We start from the raw sequence: 24908 nt of genomic DNA on the forward strand, positions 1-24908 counted from the left end.
GTGCCCCAAGGGCCACATTTCCTGTCCAACAAAGGGATACTCTGGCCGCGGCTGAGGCCTGTTGTCCTCAGAAGCACGATGAGCCCAAGATTGCCAGCGCCCCCAGTCTTCCCCTCCTTCCCTGAAGGTTATGTGGCCTGCCCTCACTCGCACTGACCCAGTGGTCTTCCCCCACACGCTGATCAAATGACCTGTTTTCCTCACCCTGACCCAGTGGCTTTTCCTTCCCATGCTGAGTTCATGGTGTGCAAGCACGTGACACACACGCTGACCATGAGTGGTCCTATGTGTCCCAACAAGGCTCCACGCAGGGCAGGCTGGGTGCCAGGACCCGTTCTCACCCCCAGACCCAGAGCACCTGCCTGCCTGCCTGCTGTGGGTGAACTCCGGGACCTTTGTGGACACAGCACACAAAGCACCTTCTTTGTGCTGTCTGTCACTGGAATTGGTCTGAGGACAGGGGCCTGTTTGGCCACGCAGCTGTTTTCAGTGCCCAGTCTTCCCATGCCGCTCTGCTCCCCTGCAGACACTCAGTCACCAGCCCACAAGCTTTACCCTTCCTGGGCTTCTTGGTGACCAGCTCAGCATTTGATAGGCAGCTCTGGTCTGTGACCATTAACCACACACCCACCTCCTCCCTCTCCGCCCAAACAGGCCCTTCAACAGAACCCCAAACTCCACCCCTGCCTCAATGGGCCCCTGGGACTGCCTGCCTGAGCAGGGCAGCACAGGTGTGAGTCTGTCTTACTGACTGTACTGGGGTCTGAACCCCCACACCTATTGCCACACAGGCCTGACCCCTGTTCTAGGGGCAGGGTACCCACCAGCTTCTTTCCAGTCAGCTAGCTCTGAGGGCAGCGGCAACAGCAGCTGGGGGGAAGGGGATGGCAGGTAAGGGCTAACCTTTAATCACATCTCTCAGCTCTCCACCTGCTCTGCCAGAGGTGCGCACCCAGCCCGCGCAGCATCCAGATGCCCCACTGAAGCAAGCAGGTGAGACCCCAGTCATGCCACAGGCAGCCCCTCCACCATGACAGTGCCATCATGGGGCAGAGCAGCTCCCAAGGGGGCGGTTCCAGGCCGGGATCCTCCAGGGCAGCAGCCAGCCCGTCTTTATCCTGAGCGTGAGCGGCTGGTGTGACTCATCACTGAGATCCAGGTGACAGAGGAGGGCCCCAGGCTTTCCAGGCTGTTCTTTCCCGGGACTACTCACTACAGTCAATGGTGTAAACCCTCCAGTCGGCCTGAAGGAGAAAGACAAGGCTGTCTGCTTTCATGGAGATTCCAGCCTGGGAACCACGTGGAGGGTCGCTGTGCACAGGAGCGGAGTGTACGGACCGCAGCAGGTTTGGGGCTCTGGGAGGTCACTGGTCCTCCTGCAGCTGCCCTGTGGGGTTGAACCACCAATCTTTCGAGCAGCACCTGAGTGTTTGCCCTAAATCCTGTCTCTAGAACTTTAAGCACTGTCCCACCCAAGGCAGTAGAGTTGATGGGAAGCAGGGACCCTGGTCGTGGGAACTGGTAACACCTGGGGTCCTTCAGGTGGTGCCAGAGGCGGGGCCAGCCCTCCTGCAAATGGTCAGACCCCAGCTCCAAGAGGCCCAGCTCTGGCGTCAGTGGACAGCCCCAGATCAGTGGGGTGTAGAATAGCATCCCAAAGGGCTATCCCTTGCCCACATGGCTTACAATCAGGTACTGCGACACCCACGCCCCATGGAGAGAAGCGGGGGTCGGAGTGCCTGACAAACCCCACCCCCTTACAAAGATGTATCTACAACAAGACATTGTCTGTAGTCCTTTATTGATTGAAACGGGCCCCAAGGCCAGATGGGAGCCCATTCACCCAGTCACTGGGGATGTGCTCTGCAGAGGCTGCAACTGAGTGTGGCCCAGCCAGAGTGGAGGATGGCCTCCATGGTCTGCCCCAGCCTGGGGTTGCCTCCACACCGTCCCACAACAGCTGGCTCCTCCGCCCAGCAGAAGGTGATGGCTGTGGGCACAGTCTGTGTGAACCCCTGAGACTGGACTTAGGGGAGCAGGGGGCAGAGGCGGGCCCAAGCCTGTAAGGTCACTTTCAGCCCAAGCGGGATCTGAGGTATAGGGCACTCCTGGGGGTGGGGCCTGCCCTAACCAGGGCCTCGTCCCCACAGCGAGGTCCAGGGTCCTGCTCAGAGCCGTCAGAGGTTCAATGCCCATATCCCCAAGCAGCTCAGTCCTGTCAGCTCCCCCACTCACCCTCAGGAACAGAAAAGCCGTGCAGCCACGAAGGCGGGCCAGACTCTACCCCACTCCGGATCTTGGAGAGCTAGCTCTGCCCCACAGACAGCAAGGACAAGAAGGACTCGGGCAGTATCTGGGCCACCTCCATCACATGCCATCGTGCAGGGCCTCAGGCTGCGCCCCAACACCAGGTCTGCCCCTGTTCTCACCCACCCCGCCTGGGTGTCGTGCTGCCCAGCCCTGCCCGGTGCTTGGTAGAGCCTTCGCTCGAGTGGCACAGTCCAGCCAGTGTTGACGGCCTGGAGAAGGCTTACTTGCCCAGTCACGGAAGGGCAGCGGAAACCCACCTTTGGGCTCCCCAAATGAAGAGCACTGTGCCCCCTGCCTTGGGCCTGCACCCCAAGAGCTTCTCACCTCAGCCTCCTCTCCCACCCGGGCCTCCGGCCCTGCAGACAGCAGGTGTCAGGTCTAGCCCCAGGCTTCAGAGGGCCTTGGCGCTGGCAGGGTGGGTGGTGTGGGGTACTGGCTTGGAGGACCGGTGGGCGTATGCATAGGCCTGCCCCAGGATGGCCAGGTCGACAAGCACCTGCAGCAGGCCACACACGGAGAACTGTAGCGGCACGGAATGCAGCAGGAAGTAGGCTGTCTTGAAGGTGTCCCCGCTGGTCCACATCAGCACCATCTTGATGCTGCACAGAGACACATGGGTCAGAGGCCTGTGGGGCAGTGGGCACACTGGGCCCTGCCACCAGAGGGCTGGGCTGTGATTGTGGGGGCTGAGAGGAGATACGTTTTGGTGGAGCTAAGGCAAGCCTGGCACAGCAGCCTCAGCCTCCCACAAACTGCGGGGATCAGACATCAGAATACTGCCCTGGGCTGGGGGTGCATGGTCGGGATAAGGCACAGAGACCAGGGGAGCAGGAAGCTGGGAGGGTGCCACCTCGCCACACACAGGGTGCTGTGGATGAGACCACTAGCAGTGGCACTTCTGCAGCTAGCACACCTTTGCGTACAGCGGAGCCGAGAAGCCTAGACCAAGCTACTCCTAGATAACTCCAAGTGGCTGGACTGCTGGCAGTGTCCACAATGCCTCCATCAGACAAGCCCCAGAGGCGCCCGAAGCAGGACCTGTTCTCCTGCAGAAAGTGTGTTTACTAAGACACACTTGCATTGGCAGCCTCTTTCCCAGCAAATCACACGAGACTGTGGAGTTTGAGATCAAGAGAGCTCACTTGGGGAGGGAGGACGGGCTGCCTGCCTGATTCTGGGCTCTCAGGGGAGAGGGATATGTCCCCATGTCCCAGGGACACAGGAGCTCTCAAAGAGGTGCCACTGTACAAGGAGGCTCTCAAAAAAAGGCACAAACAGCCTGCTGCAGATGCCGAGGCCGAGGCCATGATATGGAGCCCTGAATCCCCAGGTGAGGGTCTTGTGTGCACAGGCCACTTCCCCCCACCACCACCACTGCACCTGCCACCTGCCATGCCATCTGGGAGGCAAGGGTTGGAGAGTTTCAAAGGGGGTAGAAATGAGTGTGTTTTAGACAAATTGTATTTGACTTGCTGTATCATTTCAAATGTCTCAAAAACTTTCTGAGCTAGTTGAAAACTAATTCTATGTAAGCAAACAAAAGACTTCCTGAAGTTTTTCTCCAGAATATTTTACACTCTGAATTCAATTTCCTTATTAGATACAGGCAATTTGCATTGTCCAATTGTTTCCTGTCCAAGGAAAGCCCAGCAGCCATCACAGGTGATGGCTGTGTTGATTTCCTAGCATTGTGGAAACAAAGTACCACATGCAAGCTGGCGTAAAACAGAGAGGATTCTTCAGCCTGGAAGTGGAAACTCCGAGACCAGGAATGGGTGGGGCCGCTTTCCCTTGGAAGCTTCCCTGGTAGACGCTTTGGGCCTCTTCCTGGCTCCTGGTGGCTGCTGGGCTTTCCTTGGAAGCACGCCCACCTCTGCCTCCCTCTACGCGTGGCCTCCTCTCCCTGCATCTCACTGGCAGAGCATGACAGCACCTTGCTCACATCTGTGAATAAGGTCATGTTCAGAGGTCCTGAGAGTGGAGCCGCCACTGTACCTTCAGGGAGACACAGGCCAGCCATAGCAGCCCTTCCTGGAATGGCTCCCTTTCACCTGCATCCTTGGAGTGACAGCAGGGAGCTCTTCAGGGCAACCTTCGAATGTTTGCCTGTTGATACCATTCAGAGGGGCTTCTTGGGAAAATTCCACCATCCTTTAATCCCACTTGCCCAGGAAGGTTGTGCGAAGTGGGTTTCCTGTAGACAGCAGCCTGACGCGTGCTGTCCTTTCCTATGTGACCCCAGTCCCCTCTTCCTGCAGCTCCTCTTAGGGACCTCGATGTCATAGAGCAGTGAGCAAACAGCTCGGCCTATCAGTAACTCACATCGGCTCAGAGGCCAGCTGCTGGATGGGCACAGGGTCAAGACTGGGGTAGCCCACAGTAGCCAGCAAAGGCTCTGCTGCCCCAGGCAGAACCCCAGTGAAGTCAGAGCCCCAGCACCCAGCATCACCCCTACAAATGCCAAAGGAGTAGCCTTCAGAAGAAATCACAAACTTGCACTCCCAGCAAGGTTTCCACAAGTGCAGGTGGTGCTTGGGGCCCAGACCTTGTCCCTGCTCCAGTGCCTCCCTGGCCCTAGCCCTAGCCCCCAGTCTGCCCAGCAGAGGGGGTGGAAGCCAGAGAGGAGCAGGGCTGAGGTCAGGACGGGCTAGGGCACTGGTTCCCAACCCATGCACTGCCCCTCCCTCCAGTCACTGTGGCCACTCCACCTCTAGCAAGAGCTCTGGCCTCCAGTGGGCTGGGCACTGCCGCAGGGCCGCTCCCACACTGGACAGCCCCCAGCCTGGCCTGCGGAGCAGACTCCTCAGGAGTTAGGTGATCCCTGTATGGCTGAGGGACCCCCACCCTAGCATCCTTCACATGATGCCCCCCCCCCCCCCCCACACACACCCCCACATCCGAGTCCCTCACAGAGGCCAGCACCTAAGCTTGGGAACAGGTGGGGGTGCCTCAGGCCTGAAGGATGAGGGGGTAGACCCAGAGGCCCATTAGGGTGCTACTGAGATACCTAAAGGTCACCTTCCAGCCACCCCAGAAACTCCAGAAAACACCCATCTGTTTGTCCCACACACACACACTTCCCACTGGGTCAGACTCAAGTGGGAGCAAACTGCCTGGGGCGCTGAGATGCAGAGAGTCAGGGCTTGCAGGACCCAGCAGGTGCCCCCCAAGATCCAGGTGCTGAGAAGTATGTGGTCAGCCGGGCCTCCATTAGAGGGGGGGGGGGGGGGGGGGGGTGTGGTCACCAATGAGGCATGCCAGGCATGCTACACGGCCCTCGGGTCTGTCTGGTTCTAGATGCCCTGTGTTAAGGTCACTGCAGACAAGGATGATGTGTCCCCACTCCACCCCCACATCGTGCCCCTCAGCCAGCCCGCCACACAGCCTACCTACCTCATGCCCTCGGTGGAGCGGTGGTGGTAGTTACGGCAGAGCTGCGGCACACCCAGCATGGCCTCCGTGAACACAGCCAGGAAGCCCAGCGTCTCCACAAAGAGGGCCGAGTCGATGCACAGGTAGGTGATGTAGCCCGCCACACCCGAGAAGGCCAGCACACACTGCAGGTAGTCGGAGAAGCTGCTCCAGCACCAGAAGTGGTGCGGGTCGAAGTCTAGGACAAGAGGTGCCATGTGAGCTCCGAGGCTACCACGCAGAAGGCCAGTTCAGGCCCAGCAACCGGTGACCCTGATCTGCAGTGGATCGTGAGTTAGAGGGCAAGCAAACTTCATGGCAGGACTGTGATGGCTACCCTACCTTCCCTCAAGCCCCATGAGGTGGGCAGTGCTGCGCCCCAGGAAGTCAGCCTCTGCTGTGCGTGTGCTGGGCTGCTCAGATGACCGTGGCAGTGCGGTGGGCTCTGAGGTCCAAGCACCATGTGGAATATGGGGGGCAGGGGGGAGTGGAAGTGAGTGGCTGCCAAGGATGAGTTTGCTCGCTCTGTGGGGCCCAAGCTCCGGGTCACTCACCCTGATCAGCAAACTAAACCAGAGTCCTGGGAGGTGCTCGAGTGGAGGTGGGCTGAAAGGAGTGGGTGGCCGGAGGGGAAGAGATGCTGGGCCTGATTGCAGGGGCAATGATTCTTCTAGTCATTCTCCAACTCACACCAAACAACCTTTCCCTGCCTGGTCTGGTGAGAAGTGGGGAAGATACAGACAGTCTTGCCCTGGGAGTCCCTACTAACATGCTTCCCTGGAGTGCCGTTCCGTGCCTCTGAGAAGCCCTCGGAGCTTCACCATGGTGACCAGAAGCCGCACCCTGCACCCAAGTGAGCACAAAGACTGACTCCTCCCAGCTTGTCCCCCATGGGGGTGAGGCTCTCTCAGGGTGAGTGAAGCAGACAGAGTCCGGAAAGGAGCCCCACCTCCACCCCCCAACCCCGACACACACAGGAATGCTCAGCTGTCCAGTCAGCAGAGCAGAGAAGGGCAGGGACAGATGCAGCCGGGCTTCCGGCCCCAGCCCCTCCATCCCCCGCAGCTGGAGGCACCTCGACCACCACAGGCACCCTCCTTAGACTGGCTGTGGGGCCCACCAGCCACCTAGATCTTCAAAACAGTGCCAGTGTCTGTGAGTCACAGAAAGCAGACAGACAGCCCTGCAACTCTTGGTGTCCAAGCAGCCAGAGCCAGGCGAGGCGGCAGCTCCAGAGCCCCAGCAAGCACCCAGGGCACTGGGAGCACACGGTGCGTGTGAGCTGATAAACCCATGGCTGGCATAGTGAGGCCCTGCAGGAGTGAGGATCCCACAGAGCTGGTGACCTCAAGGAGGCCCCCAGTGGGCAGTGTGGCACAGTGAGGCCGGTCCTGGGGAGGAGTGCTCCCTGGTCATTGACCGACAAAGAGTGTCTGGGAGCACCTGCAGGGATGGTGGTGGAGCAGGAGGTAATTACCAAGGACGTCTGCAGTGATTCACAGGGATGTCAAGGAACACACTCCAAGGAGGGCATGGCCCCAAGAGGCCATGACCACCACTGTCTGGGTGCTGAGTGCAGGGCCCCCAGAGGTGGTGGTGCTGTGGCTGCTGCCAGGAGGGGACACTAACCTGGCCTGCTGGCCCCTGCCTGCTCTGACTTGCGGGAACCTCTCTAACCCAATGCAGACCCTCCAGGCCCTTCTCATCTTCGCCTGCTGGACTCTGCTCCATAACAGGACTCTGGTGGCACTGCGGCAGCTAAGTAGCAGGTCAGCTGTTCAAACCCACCAGGGCCTCTGCAGGAGAAAGGTGGGCCTGGCTGCCCCAGCACAGAGTTACAGACTGGGAAACCCTCCAGGGTAGTTCTCCTCTGTCCCGGGGGACCCATACAGGTCACATGGGGCTTGACAGCAGAGTTTGATGTGGTTTGAGTCTCTGCTCAATGGGACAGCAAGGATGAGCAGAGGTAGGTTAAGTGTCTGCAATGACCCCTGGCTGGGCCTCCTGTGACCAGCACTGTCCCTGCTGTCCTACACCACACTAGGGTCTATCCTGAGGCTGACAGGACAATGAGCTGTGTTCCGAATGACCCCTATTACTGGATCACTGTGCATGTGCCTCACAAAGCAGAAGTGGCCCCAGAAAGACTGAAGCCCACACAGCACGGGAATAAATGAAATGACCCCAATCAGAGGAGAGGCCCTTCACTTTAAAAGCAAAACATGGGCTTCAGGGTGGCCTTCTGCGGACCACCTCACAAAGCAGGTGACTCTCTCTGGGTCTGGACACCTCCAGGTGCCCCCCCGCCCCCCACCAGGGGCCAGCTGAGAGCCCCGTCAGCTACGCTACTCCCCGGAGAAGCCCAATGGAGCCAGCCTCATCTCTGCAGCCCCCAGGCTGCTTGGGCTCAGCCATGGCTCAGGAACGGCGCTGCGAGTCACACAGACCTCCCTCCAGTCAAACAACATAATGAGGAAACCTACTACTTTATACGTCATTTAGAAGCTCTGGAAATGCTCAAAGGACATGCAGCACACAGGGAAGTGCGTGTTTAAGAACATCTACACACTCTCAGTCAGAGCCTGGAGCATCAAGCTCTCTCCCTGCCCTTGGTACCTGCTCAGGGTGCCACACTCCCTACCCCAGGATGGCGGCCATGCCCCCAGGCGGGCAGGCTGCCACCATTTCTCAGCCCTGGTCCAGGTCAGCATGACTGCGTCCAGAGCTCCCTCCCTCCACCAGCCTCCGCTCAAGTACAAGCTGTACCCCAGGTGACATACAGGGACTGCTAGTCCTCAAGTGCCCCCAGGCCCACCTTAGTGACATGAGGGTGGGAGGGGTCGTGGGAAAGCCATAAGCAGATGCTACAGCTCCCTCAGAGCCCCCTTGTAGAGTAGGAGACTCTGACTTAAGTTAGCTGCTGTGCAGTCTCTTGGCCTGCGCTGGGTCACTGCAAGTCCATATTGACTGCAAGGCAGTGAGTTTGGTTTCCCTTTGATAGCTCTTCGTGGCAGCAAGCCAATTGGGACCGTCTAAGAGTTTAACAGAGAGAAGCAGAAAAAGGAGCCTTCCCAGGGTCAGAGAGTATGTCAAAGATGGCTGCAAAGACCATCCCTGCAAAGCAGCCAACGTTACCTGGACCAGAAGGTGGGCAGTTCATGCTCCACAACAATATCAAAAACAACAGAGCAACCAGCTAGCCATTGGTGGAGGCTCCCTGGTGGCACAATGGTTAAGCACGCAGTTGCTAACTAGAAGGCGAGTGGCTCAATCCCCCAGCAGCAGCTGGGCAAGAGAATGAATGATGAGGCAGCCTAGGAGACCCTATAGGGCACTGTTACTCTGTCCTATAGGGTCACTGAGTTGGAATTTGAACAGCAGTGGGTTCAGCTGGGGTTCCACAGCTGGGTGTGATACAAGTAGAAGAAGAGCAGTCAGAAGTTGCACAAGGGGGTCAGGGAGAGGTGGAGAAAATGAAGCTACAACAGTCATTCCTTAGGGGAGAGAAGGGGAGGTCAGAGACTGCACCGTGGAAATACAGACCCCTCTGCACTGGTCCAGCCAAATGCTTATTCAAATTAACAACCAAAAGACAACTTTACCCCAAAAGTGGGTGATCGATACACAAAACTGCTATAATATAGCACTAAAATGCTCGGTTTTCAACAAAAAAACCTAGGAGACATGAAAAGCAACAAGAAAGTGTGGTTCACAAACAGAAAGGGAAGAAGGAGCAGAAAACAAAAACTGATTTTGGGGGTAAAGATGTTAGACTTATCAAAGATTCCCAAATAATTATTGCACACGTTCACAAAACAGAAGGAAAACAAACATAAAGAGTTAAAGGAAGACACTCTCATCAAACAGACCATCCTCGTAGAGATGAAGATTTCTAGAACTGATGGAAATAATTCACTCAAGGGGCTCAACAACAGAGTTGAGCTGGCAGAAGAAAGAATCTACACACACTGGAAGACAGATCAGTTGATATGAAATCTGAAGAACAAAGAAAATAGAATTAAGAAAATTGAGCAGTCTCAGAAAATGTTAGGCAATATGAATTGTACTAACACATACACGTATACCTGAAGGAGAGAAGAGAAAAAGGAGTAGGAAGAACATTCAAAGAAATAATGAAAAGATGGATATGGTTAAAATATGAATCCACACATCCACGAAGCTCAACAAACTCCCAAGTAGAATCAAGCAAAGAGATACATGCAGTCACATGAGTCTAGAGGTTGAAAGCCAAATAAAAAGATAAAAATCTTGATATCAGCAAGAGAAAAATGACTTGTCACTTATAAGGAAACAACAATAAGATTAACAGCTGACTTCTCATCACAAACAATAGAGTCCAGAGGGCAGTGGGACATTTTCAGAGTGCTTTAAAGAAAAAAGAAAAAACTGTCAACCAAGAGTCTCACATCCAGCAAAACTTTCCTTCTCCCGAAGCTGCAGATTCAGTGCCATCCTTTGAGATAAATTCTTCTCGGGGGTCAGCAAAACTTTCAAAAACAAAGAAAAATAAAGGCACTCCCAGAGAAACAAGAACTCAGAGAGTGTGTTGCTAACAGGCCCACCTTACAGAAAGTAATGAAGTAAGTGCTTCGTGATGAAAAGCAGGTGACACAAAACAATAATTAGGATCACGTGGGAAAAACAAGGAGCATGGGCACAATCACATAAGTAATTCTAAAATATAGTTTCCTGTTTCTTCTTTCTCTTAACTGATTTTAAAAAACAATTGCAAAAATAGCCAGTATTATGTTTGTGTTACTAATGGGCTTTACCATATAGAACTGTAATGAAAACACAACCCCAAGGAGGCAGGTGGGGAGATCTGTGTTGGAGGGAGGCGATGACATCAGAGAGTAACTCACTTTCACACAGAAACTGAGAAGTCAGGAAAACCATCAAGCGTGAAATATGAAAGCTTACAGACTACAACTGAATATATGCTCTCTTTTTTTCACTCTATTAGTAATTACAACAATGTATTATTAGGTATGCAACACAGGTAGACATAGTCATAAATCAATCATGTAAAAACTTTCAATCAATAACAGATGGAAAGTTTGGAAATATACTAATATGTGAAAATTAAAGGACTCATTCTTGAATAGCAAGTGACTCAAAGAAGAAAGCACAAGGGAAATTAGAAAATACTGTTAAAGTAGGACAAGAAAACCCTACCAAGTATTAGATGCTGCTGCTGAAACAGCACTTAGGTCTAGAGACACTGTGCCTGTCAGCACCTACACTCAAAAAGAAGAGAGAAAAAGACTCTCCAAGCACAGCCCTAACCTTCTACCTCAATAAACCGGAAAACAAGCCGCAAGCTAAACACAAAGCAAACAGGAGAGAAATAACATACTTAGAAAAGATAGGGAATTCTACCAAACATTTACAGAGAGCTTCATGCTATCACCTCACAAACTCTTGCAAAATACAATAGGGAACACTCCCTGACTCTCTTTATAAGGCCATTGTACCCTGATACTAATGCCAGGCAGACGTCATAAAATAGCCAACGGCATACGAACCAGTGCTCATAAGTAACACTAAAAGCTTCAACACAATTCTAGCAAGCAGAATCCACAACATAGAAGAAGGGTTATACGACATGACCATGTGGGCTTTAGTCCCAAGAATGCAAAATTGGTTCCATAAATGAAATGAATCAAAGAAATGAGCCATAATAAAGTCAAACACTACATGATCTCCCAACCAGCACAGAAAAGCTCTTGCTAAAGCCCCAGGCCTTTTCTTGATAGAAACCCTCGGCAAACCTGGGATAGAGGGACTTCCTTAACCTCCCGGGCACCCACCTCACTTCATCATGCAGACTGGGCGCCTTCCCCCCAGCTCAGATCATGGACAAGCCCAGGGCATCCGTCTCACATTCTACCCAATGTTTTACCAGCAGTTCCAGCCAGAGGAAGCTAATCAATAAAGATTTTGTTTTTTAAGGATCCAAATTAGGAAAGAGGGCATAAAAACTACCTCTGTTTGCAGATGGCATAATCTTGTGGGGGTGGGGGAAAGCCTAAGGAATCCACTGAAGAGCTATTCAAATAAACAAGTCCAGCAAGTTGCACAAGCAAGATCAATATTCCAAAGCCAAGTGCAGTTCTACCAAGGAGCCATGAATAAATCAAAACCAAGTGAAGGAAACAATTGCATTTAAAAAAACATCAAAAGGAATAAGTTACTTTGGAATAAATTAACAAGTGTGAAATGTGTACTCTGAGGCCTTCCCCCCCTACACACACACACACACACACACACACACACACACACACACACAAGACAGGAGCAAGCTTCTAGAGCAACGTCATGCTGCAGACGGGCAGGGTGGGCTGTTAATCCCCGTGCACGGCAGGTGAGGGCAGGCATGGCACATGGGTGCAGGATGAGGCACAGAGCCTCAGGGGTGAGATGAGCCACACGGCAGCCTCATGCAATGCACAATGCGGTACGTACCCAGGTAGGACCGCCTGAGGGGGGCTCTGACCTCTTCTTCCTTACTATCTGCAGGTCCATTAGGGACAAGGAGGGAGGGAGGAGAGAAGACAAGACAGACTGGTTTTAACTCTGACAAGCAGTTGTTTCCCAAGTGTTTTGAAAATATTTTAACCCTTGAGACAAAAAGAATGCCAGGTTGGGGGCTGTGTGCACTGGAAAGCCCACTTTTCCCACTCTTCTTCTTCCATCACAAGGGTGAGGAAGCGCGCCCACAGTACATGTGGTGTCTGAAGTCATAGGCCTGTGACCTGTGACCTTTCAGCTGGGCTGTGACAGGTGACACCGCAGGCCCAGAAACTGGCCTCTGTGACTGCCTCCCTCCTCCAGAGGCTTTCTCACTGGGCCTCTGCCCAGGGTCAGACAGGGCACAAAACACGTGACACAGATGTGTTCCTAAAGGGAACAAATGCATGTGGCGGCCATAGTGACCCTCACGTGACCAGGCCCCTGCGCAACCCCACCAGGCTCAGAGCCCCAGAGACCAAGCCACTCTGCAAGGGGAAGAATCAGCTCATGAAGAGAGCCTTGGCGCCAGCAGGCTCCAAAAGCAGCCGTGGGACAGAAAGGTGTGTCACCTGCCCCAGGCAATGCAGGGTCGACAGCTCACAAGCCAACAGGTAAGAGCAAACACCAGGCAAAATGCACCCCAGGACTGGTGTCCCCAGAGAGCTGAGGCTTTCATGGGCAAGAGCAGAGGGCAATGCGGCCCTCCCCCTGTCCCTGCTCCCACCAGCTCCTTGTCACTGTCACTCCCATGCCTCTGCTTCACTTCAATCCTACAGACCAACCTCCCTGCATCCATCCCCCCTCCAGGCCTGGGTCCTGAAAAACAACTCCTTTACCCCCAGTGGAGCTGGAGGCTGCTTCTATAGGACCATGCTGCCCCTTCCGGGCTCTGTGTCTGTCTCCACATGGCCACCTTCCTTCTGTGCCTCCAGTCTTGTCCCTTCTTGTGGGGACATGTGTCATTTGATTGGCTGTACAGCCTGCACCCAGGATAACTCCATCTCAAGTCCCTAAACTACCCCATCTGCGAAGATCCTGCTTCTACCTGAGCCACATTCTGGAGTTCTGGGTTGATATAAATTTGGGGGGGGGGTGTCCTATACAACCACCACAGGCTGTGTGGTGAACATGAAACAAGCATCTGTGGGGAGCAGCTCCCAACTTCTAGTAGCTGCGGGGTCACAGTGGACTGAGAGAAGCATGCCCCTCACTTGAAGACCATAGGGCACGGGGGAGCAGAGAAATTCCCTATTGCTCGCCCCAATGTCTGCAGACTCCCAGGCTGGGTCAGAAGTCGTCATGAACCACGCAGGGTGAAGAGCTGTGAGGGGTTGGCAGGGATGTGTCCTTCCCAGGGGCTCCGGAAGAACTCCTTTCTGTCATGTGGGTGGTGGCAGAACCCAGCAGAACCCAGGCCTGGGTCTTCAGGGCTGTGTGATGAGGGAGGCCCTGCATTCCTCAGCTCACAGCCCTTCCTTCCATCAACAGTGCCAGCCACAGAGGGTCAAGTTCTTCTCACACCATGTCTGTGACCATCTTCTCCCCCTTCTAAGGACCCTGAGAAGAGATTGCCTCCTCCCCGGCTCCCCCCTCCCCGCCCCGCAGGGGAATCTCCACTCATTAAGCCCACCACCTGAGTTCCTCTGGCCACAGCAGGGAGCGTGCATGGTCCTAGGGAGTGGGGACGTGGGCATCCTTGGGAGCTGATATTCAGACAAAGTGCAGATTCCAGCCACTTCCTACAGCTTGAGAGCCACCATTTTCATTAAATCCACCTTTACTATTGGGGCAATTGATGTCTATAGAATGCAGACATGCAGAAAGAATGGCAACTGGTAACCATCCTATCAACTTCTGACTGAAAGCTTCCCTCTCAGGGATGGCACGGCCCCACCACGGCCAGGCCATGACACCTCTGTGACGTTTGGTTGTCCACTCTGTGAGGGGCAGCTCGTCACAGTTTCTCTTGTGGGAGAAGCCCGGCTCGGCCATGTTCGTGCCCATCAGGCTATGCTTGTCCCACTACAGAGGTAGCATGAGGGTGGGACGTATCCTGAGTCTCCACCCTTCCACTCCCTCCAACCACTTCCATCAAGTTGATGCCAACTCAACAGGACCCTTCGGACCAGCCCTGTGAGCATGGCCCATCGTTCTCCCTTCACTACCCCTACAGGAGATAAAAACACAGAGAGAGTTCCGGGTGCCATCAACAAAGAACAGGCAGCAGGGTGTGTCCTGTGGACGGGAGGCCTGCACAGACAACTCCCAGACCCAGAAGACTGACACCAAGAGACGCAGAGACCTCCAAGGCGACAGGTACTGAAAGGACAAGACCTGGCTCAGCCTGGACAAGGAGAAAAAGCCTCCCCAGAGCTGGCTCCAACTTCCAGTCTCCTCAACTGTAAAAGGTGCCTGTTACAGGTACCTATGGGCGATACACCCAGCACTAGAGGGCTATGACAACCTTTTGGCGAGCAGCAGGCAGAAGGCAGACATTCCTGCTGCACCAAAGTCCCCTCTACCCTCACCCTAGCCCAGGCCAAGAGGAATGGACTGGCAGAAACCTGAATAGCAGCGAGTGTGTAGACTGGGGTTCTGGAAGGTACCCCCACATGTCAACAATGCCACACATGTTTCAATGCTAAGCTGGGGCACTCCCATGGCTTTGCAGACCCACTATACCTGGCTTCCTACCTCAGCCTACTTGTTTCCAAGATCACTCACATGGTCTCCGAGCCTAAAGGCAGGTTATCTGCTATCAAAGGCACAAACTGCAGTCTCGGGCTTCTCCCCACTAAAGATCACCCCACACCATTGCCGCTCTAGTCAGTTAGGAGACCATGTTCAGGCTGAAGGCTGAGGGTTTGTGTGGAGAGGGGACACACGTCAAGCACGTTACATCACAGGAGGAGGGAAAGCCATGCAAACGCAAGACAGTCCAAGTCACCTGCACAGAATGTACGAGCCTGGCTCTCACACAGTGGGCCTGATGGCTGCAGCCTAGCTCCAGTGACTCACAGGAAAACCCACATCAAGGAGAAGAAACATGCATGGGGGCAGCACATCCTGGTCATCATCGTTGCTTTCAGTGACATCAAGCAAGTCTCGGGCTGGTCCAGGATGCTCACTACAGCAAGCAGCTGACCTGTTTTCTACCAAGCCAGAGATGGTCTATAGTCACCTCCCTCTGAAAACAGGAGCATGTCGTTAGGGAAAGGGCCCTTGCAGGTGGAGAGAAAACTAACTGATCAGGAAGGCAGACAGGCAGAGGGGTGCCAGGCCCCCAGGAAGCTTCCAAATGCACCGAGCCCTCAAACCAAACTCTATACAGCAGCTGGGATGAAACACACACACACACACACACACACACTCTCACAATCTTAGCAAAGTCTAGATGGAAGCAGTCTGCTGACCTTCTGGCATGACTGAGGTGACGCTACAGGGAGCTGGGACTTGGAAGTCAGTGAGGGTGTGGGCTACGCTGACCCTTGTCCTGGCCAGTCTAACCACTGGCACAGAAGCATATTCTCTGAAGTCTGGTAGCCGGGACTCACAAATGTCAACACTGAGTAAGTCCTTCACAAAGTGCACAAGGAAGGCTCGGGTACTCCGCCTTGTAGGTGCACAAGTACAATTTAGGGGACGCACTTCATATATGAACAATACGGTCTCTTTCCAGACTCAATGCCAAAACAAGGTCAGGAAACTATATTAGCTAAAAACTTACCGGAATTCCAGGAAAGAAACTATTATCTCAGATCATTTGGCATTGTAGAATTTGTAATTAAAGCAATTGAACCAAGGACAACAGTCTGGGTACACATGGACACACACATGCACACACACACACATTCTCAGCAAAGTCAAAATCGAAGTTATCTGGGACTGAGGGCTGCAGAGGATCCCGGAAGGCCCTGGCTCCCGGCCAAGAAGCAGTCCACTGGGAGGGCAGTTACGGCAATTGGCATTATACAGTTCACAAGCACGATGTCATGCATCCTCATGTGGTCTTAAAAACCAGTGCATAGCCGTCTAAAATGCAACCAGGGGTCTCTCCCCAGCCAGAAGAAAGAGAATGAATAAAAGCAATGACTGGAGGGAGCAAGTCATCCAGAGAACTAGGTGACCCAGTGCCACCACTGCCCTAAGACCAGAAAAACTGGATGGTGCCCATGACCATGACCAACTGCACGAAGAGATTAGAATGGGAGAAAATACAGAACACAATTTGTAGTCATAAAATGGATCAAAAAGAGTAAAAATTGTTAAAAGATTATTGCTCAACTAGAGACTGAGGGAACCTTTAGATGTACTTCAAACCTGAACGTGAACCTACCCCAGGAATCACCTTGCAGCCAAACAGCAGACAGGCCTACAAGTGAACAGCAGCACTCATGAGGCAGCATTTGTGTGTGAGCACACCTCAACCCCGGCACTCCCCCCAACAAAGCCCAGAGGCAGGAGGACTGACAGGAGACAAGAAGCCTGCTACCTTAAGGGCAGTGCTGCCAGTGTTACAAACTAGCACAGATACACGCTGTGAAGGGAACACTAGTGTGCTCTGCAGATGTCCACCCAGACCACAGAAGTTACAAAGAAACAGAACAAAGCCCCTGGGTGGACCAGAGCCCTATGGGCAGCACCAGAGGTGGCACCCCAGCCTGAGCCGTCGCCCCACCAACCTGTGAAGGCACGGCGCTTGAGGCTCAGCTCGTTGCTCACGCGGACCTGGGTGCAGAGGCGCAACATCAGCAGCATGGTCAGGATCATGATGATGCTCTGCCACATCAGCGGGGCCTCGAACTGCCTTCCAAACCTAGGGAAGCAAAGGGATGCCGCTGCAGACTCCTGACCAACTCACGGCTACTCTGAGAAATAGCCACCTACCTGTGGCCAGGCAGCAGGGGGGGTGGGGGAGGGGGGGGGGCAAGGAGGCTGAGGGTCAGCTTCAAGATGCACAGCAGAGAGTCCAGAATCCATCAGAGAATCTCCCCACAGACCTCCAGGTCAGAAGGCTGACTGACCACGTGCGATGCTGGCCGTCTTGCACAGAGGGCCCCTGCCGCGTTTTAACTTTTCCAGTGGAAGCAATGCGTGACCAGAGGAACCCAGAGGACGTATCCAGGAGTTTGCTTCGCTGGCCCAACTGTCAAACACAGATGGACCCAAAGTTGACAGAAAAGTGGAAGACATTTAAAATGGACCATAAGCAGCCCTGGTGTGTGGTTAACTGGTTTCAGGGTGAAGACAGGTGAGTCTGAGATTGTAAAAGGCACAGGCTTCTACCAACAACATAAATAGGAAACATGATGAGTAATCTCAAAATCGAATCAGAATAGAAAGACACCCTTTTATGTATGAGTGTCTGACTTCTTAGGGCTGCAGGGTGTGGAAGCCTCAAACCATCACCTCCCCCCACCACCACCACCCGGCACACAAACACACACACACACACACACACACACACACACACCATAAAGTGACACTTTCTAGAGCCCGGGCCCCAATGCCATCATACCTGAGGGCACACCTGCACTGCCCAGCCAGGTCCCAACTGAGTCCCTCCAGGTGCACTGCCCCATACCCCCTAAGCAGTAAGAAGTACTCAAGGCAATGAGTGTGTATCCATGGCCCAGAACCACTCAGGGCTATCCACCACAGAAGCAACTTATTACCAGTTGCAGGAATGTGGGGATTAGGCTAGGATTCCAGCAGCACCAGCAAGGGGCCTCCTCCCCAACACACTGGGCCCTTGCGTGCCCATCTCCTCTGCATAATCAGAAACCCACGCATATCAGCACAAGCCCTGCTCCAGATTTCCAACACCAAAGGCTAATCTGAGACTCCACAACCAACACGGATGGGCAGCAGTCAAGAGATCAGACTGTATGACACGGGCAAATCTGCTGCAGGGACCACTTTAAAGCGGTAAAGAACAAGGCTGTCATTTTGAGGCTACTAAGGTATGTCCGACCCAAGTCATGGTATTTCAACCACCTCAGATGCATGGATAATGAATAAGGACGGTGACAGAAGATGTGAAGTATCTGAATTATGGTGTTGAAGAATACTGAAAGTACCATGGACTGCCAGAAGGACAAATCTATCTTGGCAGAAATACAGTCACAACCCTCCTTAGAAGTGCAGATGGTGGGCTTCATCTCCTGTGCTTTGGACATGTTATCAGGAGGGCCCAGGCCCTGGAAAAGGACATCGTGTGTGGTATATGGTGGTGGTGGTGGTGGTTAGGTTCTGTGCAGCGAGTTGGTTCTGACCCAGAGGGCACGTATGCGCAACTGTAAACACTGTTAGGTCCTGTGCCCGCATCACAGTCGATCCTATACCTGGGCCACTGTTGCATCGAGCACATCAATCCGTCTCCTTGAGGGGCCTTCCTCTCCTTCACTGCCCTCTACACTTCACTGAGCATGATGTCCTTCTCCAGAGACTGGTCTCTGCTGACATGTCCAAGGTATCTAAGATGAAGTCTCGCCATCCTTACCTCTAAGGAGCACTGCAGCCTTCAGTGTGTATTACAACTCAATGTAAAGAAGTCCTAAATCCTCACAGCTGGACCAAGAGGTAACGAACGTCCTGACGCGTGGTGCCATCAGCAGAGAGGAAAGCCCTCAAGGAGATGGAGTGACACAGTGGCTACAGCAATGGGCTCAGACAGCACAATGGTGAGGACGGCACAGGACCAGGCAGGGTTCCCCTTCTGTTGTACGCAGAGTTGCTATAGGTCCAGATCAACTCAACCATACCTAACAACCACAAACAGGCGAAGCAAGTTAACTTGGACCCAGAGCTTCTTTGATGCTGTGTACCTCAGATCTCCCAGAGGAACATTGAGGGTACACCCCAAATAGATCAATGTCCAGGGGACTAAGCTCCCTGGACCAGCTTTGGAAAATGCTGCTCAAGAGTCTTAATCCCAGGAGGGGGGAGCGGGGAGGGAGGGGAAAAATGAGGACCTAATGTCGGGGGTTTAAGTGGAGAGAAAATGTTTTGAGAAACGATGTACAAATGCGCTTTACACAATTGATGTGTGTATGGATTGGGATAACAGTTGTATGAGCCCCTAATAAAATGTTTAAAAAAAAAAAGAGTCTAATCCCACCAGGTCTTTCACTACCAAGTCCTGCACCTACGCCCCCTCCATAGTTCCCAACCTCTCTTCTCCTCTCCTATGTCCCACTGCCACCAGGTGACAGCTATCTATGTGGTGGGTAGCTGGATAGACAGAGGTAGGTAGGTCAATAGGTGAACAGGAAAGTAAGCAGATGGGCAGGTGAGTAGGTGAATTACATGGATGAAGGAGGGGGAGGATGAGACATAGGTAAGTAAGTGGTTGGGTGGGTGGATACATGTTAGGCAGGTGGATGGGTGGATAGGTGGTAGAATACCACTGGGAGATGGGAAACCCTCAACAAATTCACTGGATCTAAGGGGCTGTAAACCCATGAAGACAGGAAGGCAGTGCCTGAGTGGAGGCCAAAGGGGGAACTCCAGAGAAAAGAATGGGGGCATCATCTGCATTAACTTCCAGCTTGGACTGGGTGGAGCAGAGCAGCACCTATATGCATCCTGGACCTTGTATGCCTGCCTTTGCTCACCAGCCCCACACACTACAGCAGGCAAGGACTGGGGCCTGAGCCCCACACCAGAGACAGCCAGGTGGGGGCAGTATCCTCCAAGCTCCCCCTCTCGCTCCCTTGGACTATAGATTTCCTAATGTGTCCTAGAGCTCTGAGGGGTGCAGGGCCCAAGTTAGAGAAGGCTGGCTGGGAGGGACTCCACAGTCAGAATGCAGCTGCCACAGAGGGCCAACAGGATCAGAAGCAGACCCACAGGGAGCAAAGGCTGCCCCAAACTGCACAGGCCTCCTCAGACCTTAGTCCTGAGCCAGTTGGAGCCCCTGCAGGCCAGCAGAAAGGCTGTCTTCACTCTCTGACCTCCTCAAACCAGGTAACTGGCAATTCTGAGTGATAAACAGGCTAGAGTTGGCCTCTCCAGAGAATTGTTCTCCATGGGGTGGGACCAGTTGCTTTGCAGAAAAAGGCATCTCACAGATCCAACACCGTGCCTGCCCTCACCCAACCTCTGGGCCTTGGAGTAAACAACTGGACTGGCAGGGTGAAGTCCAGGAAGTTTGTGGCTTCAGGTCCACCTAAGCGAAAGAACTTTCTCAGGCCACCCTACCATGAGCAGGCCCTTCTCCAAAGGGGAAATGGGTAGAGAAAAGGAAGGACTTTTAGAGTGTGGTTTCCGTGGGCTAAACAAAAGCAAACACCCGCCCTTGGGCCTCCCAGCAGAAGGAGCTTTGGCTCAGAGACACATCCAGGGGAACATGAAGAATGTTTTCTAACACACCAGCTGGCCTTGGTGGCCACTGAGGGAGAAGCTCTTTGACTGGTGATGAAACACTTTTAAAGTCCTGGACAGGCAAAGCTAGTGGCCACCTGCGCCTGGCAAGGACTAAAGGCAGAGAAGCAGAGGAACTTCGGGGTGCATGGAACTTGTTTCTTGGGCACGGTGGCTAATGGTAGGCACAGATGCCCAAACTCATCAATTTTACACTTCAAATACATTGGATGTAAATTATGCCTCAATATGGTCTAGCCACACAGTGGACTATTTATTCAGCCATAAGAGAAAGGAAGTCCTGACGAATACATAGGGACTAGCCTTAAAACACTCCACTGAGTGACCTGTGTGGCCCCAATCAGACCCCTGAGAGCTAGAGCAAAGGCCCCGCTGATTCACCTCCTGGCAACCCAGTGCTAGAGCAGAACGAAGTTCCAGAGGAGGGTCTTCTTGCTTTGACCTTTTACGAATTTAGATCACACCACCCTGCCCTCACCCCTCACCCCACCTCCAGGGGACCAAGGGTGGGTGCAAACTGCCGGTGTTTTTGTTAGCAGCCACGTACAAATAACTGTGCTACCAGGGTCTGGAATCAGGCACCAAGCTGGATGGTGCCCCTTCCATCCAACATCCAGACTCATCGAAGAAGAGAGTAAAGCTTACCAGGGGCTGGGGGCCCAGTGAAGAACAAGGGGTCATGCTTAAGGGGTACTGGAAAGTGACAAAAACATTTTAGAAGTGGGCAGTGGTGAAAACTGTACAGCATAATAGATGTAATTGATGTCACTGGCCTGTATGGGCGAAAATGGCAAGTATTAACCTGATACTTTGCAAGGCTAGTACTGGGTTTGAGGGCTATGGACCATGGCCTCATGGGACCATGTGGTCCAGTGACCCAGCGTGGCTCGTTAAGATAATGTTCTACAACCTAGTTTGTGAGCTCTGCCAGCTAAGATACGACGACTGACCTGTGGGCATGTGGGGCAGAAGAGAAGAGAAGAGAAAGAAACCAAAGACAGAGGAGAGGTGAGTCCACAGAGCTAAGTCTGCACAAGCCAGGCCTCACCTGCCTGGGACAGAAGAGCAAGATGCTGCCAGGCCACCACTCAAATCTTAAGTGCACCTCATGGAGGACACTGATGACGTTTTCAACAGGCCAAAGACAAATCATCCGGAGGAGGGAGACCATTAGCATGAAGCCATCTGGCATCCCGGGGTTAATAGTAAATCAGTGGCTTAAGTAGGACATGGGAGGTCAAAGGACACTGGCAGAAAAGCATGACTGGCAGCAACTCAAGACATCACAGTTCAGGGAGACCACAGCACTGGGAATGGGACCGTGCTGGGACATCAGACAAAAGCGCTTACAAGACTGACCCAGGGACCTCCAACCACGGCACTCAGGATGAGTCTCATGACTCTGCTACCCCAGCTCCCCAATCTCCATTCAGAACACTCCCTGGGCTGGCCAGGGGCGCCACAGTAAGTCACTTTCAAAACACTCAGTCTGAGGGCAAGCTAATCCACTTTGATCAGAAAAGAGATTCAATGGAGGCCCAATGATTTGGGACTTTCACTGTAAGCCTAGCCTTTGGCCACCTATGCTCAGAGTTTAAGCTCTAGCATGGGACTCAGCATTCTCACCAAAAGACATACAGAAAGAACAGCAGAAATGAAGGCGGCAAAATTCAAATTCCCAAAAGGGCAGACTCACAGGATGTCTGTGACTACTAGCCCTTGAAGTCCTTCAGATGCAGAAAGCCAGCCACAGCTGGCCTAACCTGTCAGCCAAGGATGGAGGGGCTCGTTAACTGAGTACCATCACTCCAGAGTAAGGAGTGCCTGCGTCCAAACGAGGCCCTGTGGTCCATATTGACCCCAGACCAGCTCAGGGCGGTACCAGGGACGAGGGAGCTGGATGAATGGAAAATGGGCCATCAGAATAGAAACGGTCTGCTGAAACCTCATAAGAAGCCTATCATCAAAGTTGCCCAATAATCTGTACAGAAACTGTTCATTGAGAACCTAACCGACCATGTAAATGGCTTCCAAAAACATAGTAAAACATTAAAAAGAAATAAAGGAAAAGGCAGCAGAGAAGTACTGGGCTACCTGGCTGGAGCGGCTTCCCTCACCCACCTGCCCTGGGAGCTGCACACCCTGTCTCAGGTCCACAACAAAGGAAGATTCTAGATGTCCAGGGCTTGAAATGCACCAAAGGCCTCTTTACATCTTCCCCTGAACAGTCCTCCTCCTAGTTATGTCTGGCTTTAGCAAATGTTAGAATTCATTTCCATTTCCTTTGCAGAGCACCAGGATAATAAGAGGAAGTTGTCTGGGCAGGAGGCAAGAACTAGTTGAAGTAGACTTCCTATTAAAGACACAGACCTAGTGGGTCAAAGCCAGGCCTGGAAGGGTGGGGGCCACTGTGCCTTCAGGGCAGCCCCACAGCTGTGGGTCTCAGCCCTAAGCCCACTCCCCAGGACCCCCAGAGGCCTTCCTGGGCCGTGGGTGGTACTTGTTGCATTGACTTTGTCCACCTCTCTCTGCCCTCCTCCAACTGGAATGAGTGCCCTGAGAGCAGGGACCCTATGTGGATGTGGCCACGTGTAAGTGTGAGTGGCCTACAAGCAGCACGGGACTGAAGGTGCTCTTGGAGTCCTGCCCCAGGCCCACTGAGGTCTGACAGGGAGTTCCCCAGCGGGGCGGGCCCTGGGGGCTGCCCCCAGGAAGGTGGTCTGTCTTTTCGAACACAGCCTGCAGCTGGGGGTAGGGGGAAAGGGCAGCATCCTCCCCTAAAGTTGGCAGCCCTCGAAGTCCTTTGGGGCAGCGACTCGCAGCACCCAGCCCAGCCCCCACTGAAGTTGGGGGGGGAGGGAAGGGGACCAAGGGGCTGCCCGGCCAGGCGCGGGGCCAAGCCCACTCACCAGAAGAGGATGCGCAGGATGTTGGCCACGAGCAGCACCAGGCACACGTAGGTGGAGAAGCCGTCGGCGTTCTGCGTCCTACGGATGTCGCGGTACTGCGGGATGTAGGGCACCACGCCGCCGAAGACCATGGCGCCGGCCGCGCCCCACGCCACCAGCTGGCGCAGCGGCTCCAGCAGCCAGACCAGGCCCTCTGTCTCCATGGCGCCGCGGCCGCGCCGCGCTGCCCCTCTCACCGCCACATCGCGGCCCGAGTCGCGCCAGCAGCCTGCGGGCAGGGCGCGGGCTGAGCCTCGGGTGGCGCACCCGCCCGCCTGCCTCACGCAAAGGCGCCGCGGAGTCCAGGCGCAGCCGGTAAGCAAACAGGGGCTGACGGGGGGTTCGCACTAGGGAGGGGGGCGCCCCGGACACCCAACCTCCCCACCGCCGGGGGCCCCCGCTCGAGCTCTCACCCTCTCACCGCCGTCGTCGGCCGGTCTGTCAGTCGGCAAGAGTACCTGTCCGTCAGTCCGTCCGCGCCGGTCGGGCCGGCGGAGCCCCGCCTCGCGTGACGTCACAAAGCCCAGCGCCCCGCCCGCCCCAGGAGGCGGCCGGAGCTGCTGGGTCCTAGTGCGCGTCGTGCTGCAGGCGGAACCTGCCATGGCCTGGCGCTGCCTCCGCCCGCTCCGTAAGTCCCGAGCCGCTTACACTTGTTGTCCGGGTCCCCGGGCGAGGCGGTCCAGACGCGGCCCACAGCCCGGGGCCATCCCCGAAGGCGGCAGCTCCTGGCCCGGGCTGCAGCCCTCAGCACCATTCCGGTTGGGCCCTGCAGGGCCGGGAGCGTCCCTCGGGGATACGTCCCTTCGTGGGGAGCAGGGCCGCGAGGGTCTTAGTCTTCGTCTTGGAGTGCTCGGTTGGGAGAAGTCGAGGGGATCGGCGCGCAGGTCATCCTCTGAACGTGCCTGCGCCCGCCAGCTTGGGGCATATTACCCAATAAGCAAGGTACGCGCGCGCTTCCTGGTGCTTACTTCCTAATCTGCTGGAAGAGCTTCACAGGTTTGTCACCACCTGAGGCTTGATGGGACACGACGGCAGAACCCACAGCCTGCTCTCAACCAGCCGGGCGCTGTGCCGAGCGGCCCCTACAGGGAGCCAGCCGTGCAGGGCACCCACGCCGAGCGCCCACAGCCCAGGCAGGGGTAGGGCGAGCCTCCTCCGGGAAGGACACCGCGGGGGCGGGGCTGGAGAAGCAGGTCTGCACTCAGCCCCTCCCCAGCCCGAGCTCTAGAATGCCCCCTCCCCTCTGCGGGGTCTCCTCCCTCGCGACTGGGACATCCGTTTCTGCTCTGTGCAGGGACGTGGGGGGAAACTGGCGGGGGC

The 24908-nt window shown here is 54.4% G+C and overlaps 1 protein-coding gene across 2 annotated transcripts; it reads right to left on the reverse strand.

Moving 5' to 3' along the window:
* Positions 1-1782: 1782 nt before the first annotated feature.
* On the reverse strand, positions 1783-24069 carry SLC66A2 (solute carrier family 66 member 2). 2 transcript variants are annotated; one of them, XM_045296197.1, is made up of 6 exons: positions 24002-24069; positions 23550-23817; positions 16938-17071; positions 12208-12255; positions 5704-5920; positions 1783-2909 (listed from the first exon to the last, which is right to left on the reverse strand). In XM_045296197.1, exons 2-6 carry the CDS (start codon positions 23750-23752, stop codon positions 2702-2704), a joined length of 810 nt encoding a protein of 269 aa, XP_045152132.1. In that variant the 5' UTR covers positions 23753-23817; positions 24002-24069; the 3' UTR covers positions 1783-2701. The 2 variants fall into 2 exon arrangements, with proteins under 2 accessions (XP_045152132.1, XP_004715983.1); XM_004715926.2 differs by lacking the exon at positions 12208-12255.
* Between the last annotated feature and the right edge of the window lie 839 nt (positions 24070-24908).

The sequence above is a fragment of the Echinops telfairi genome, unplaced genomic scaffold (genome assembly GCF_000313985.2).
Source record: "Echinops telfairi isolate 266 unplaced genomic scaffold, ASM31398v2 ScPeMD7_7400;HRSCAF=8409, whole genome shotgun sequence".
Taxonomy (NCBI): Eukaryota; Metazoa; Chordata; class Mammalia; order Afrosoricida; family Tenrecidae; genus Echinops; species Echinops telfairi.

What these genes read in the sequence shown, in the direction of transcription:
- SLC66A2 (XM_045296197.1), bottom strand. Translation starts at nt 23,752, where the DNA reads ATGGAGACAGAGGGCCTGGTCTGGCTGCTGGAGCCGCTGCGCCAGCTG. An exon ending in ATCCTGCGCATCCTCTTCTG is followed by an intron (nt 17,072 to 23,549) that starts GTGAGTGGGCTT and finishes TTGCTTCCCTAG; the next exon opens with GTTTGGAAGGCAGTTCGAGG. An exon ending in CCTCAGGCGGTCCTACCTGG is followed by an intron (nt 5,921 to 12,207) that starts GTACGTACCGCA and finishes CTCTTGTCCTAG; the next exon opens with ACTTCGACCCGCACCACTTC.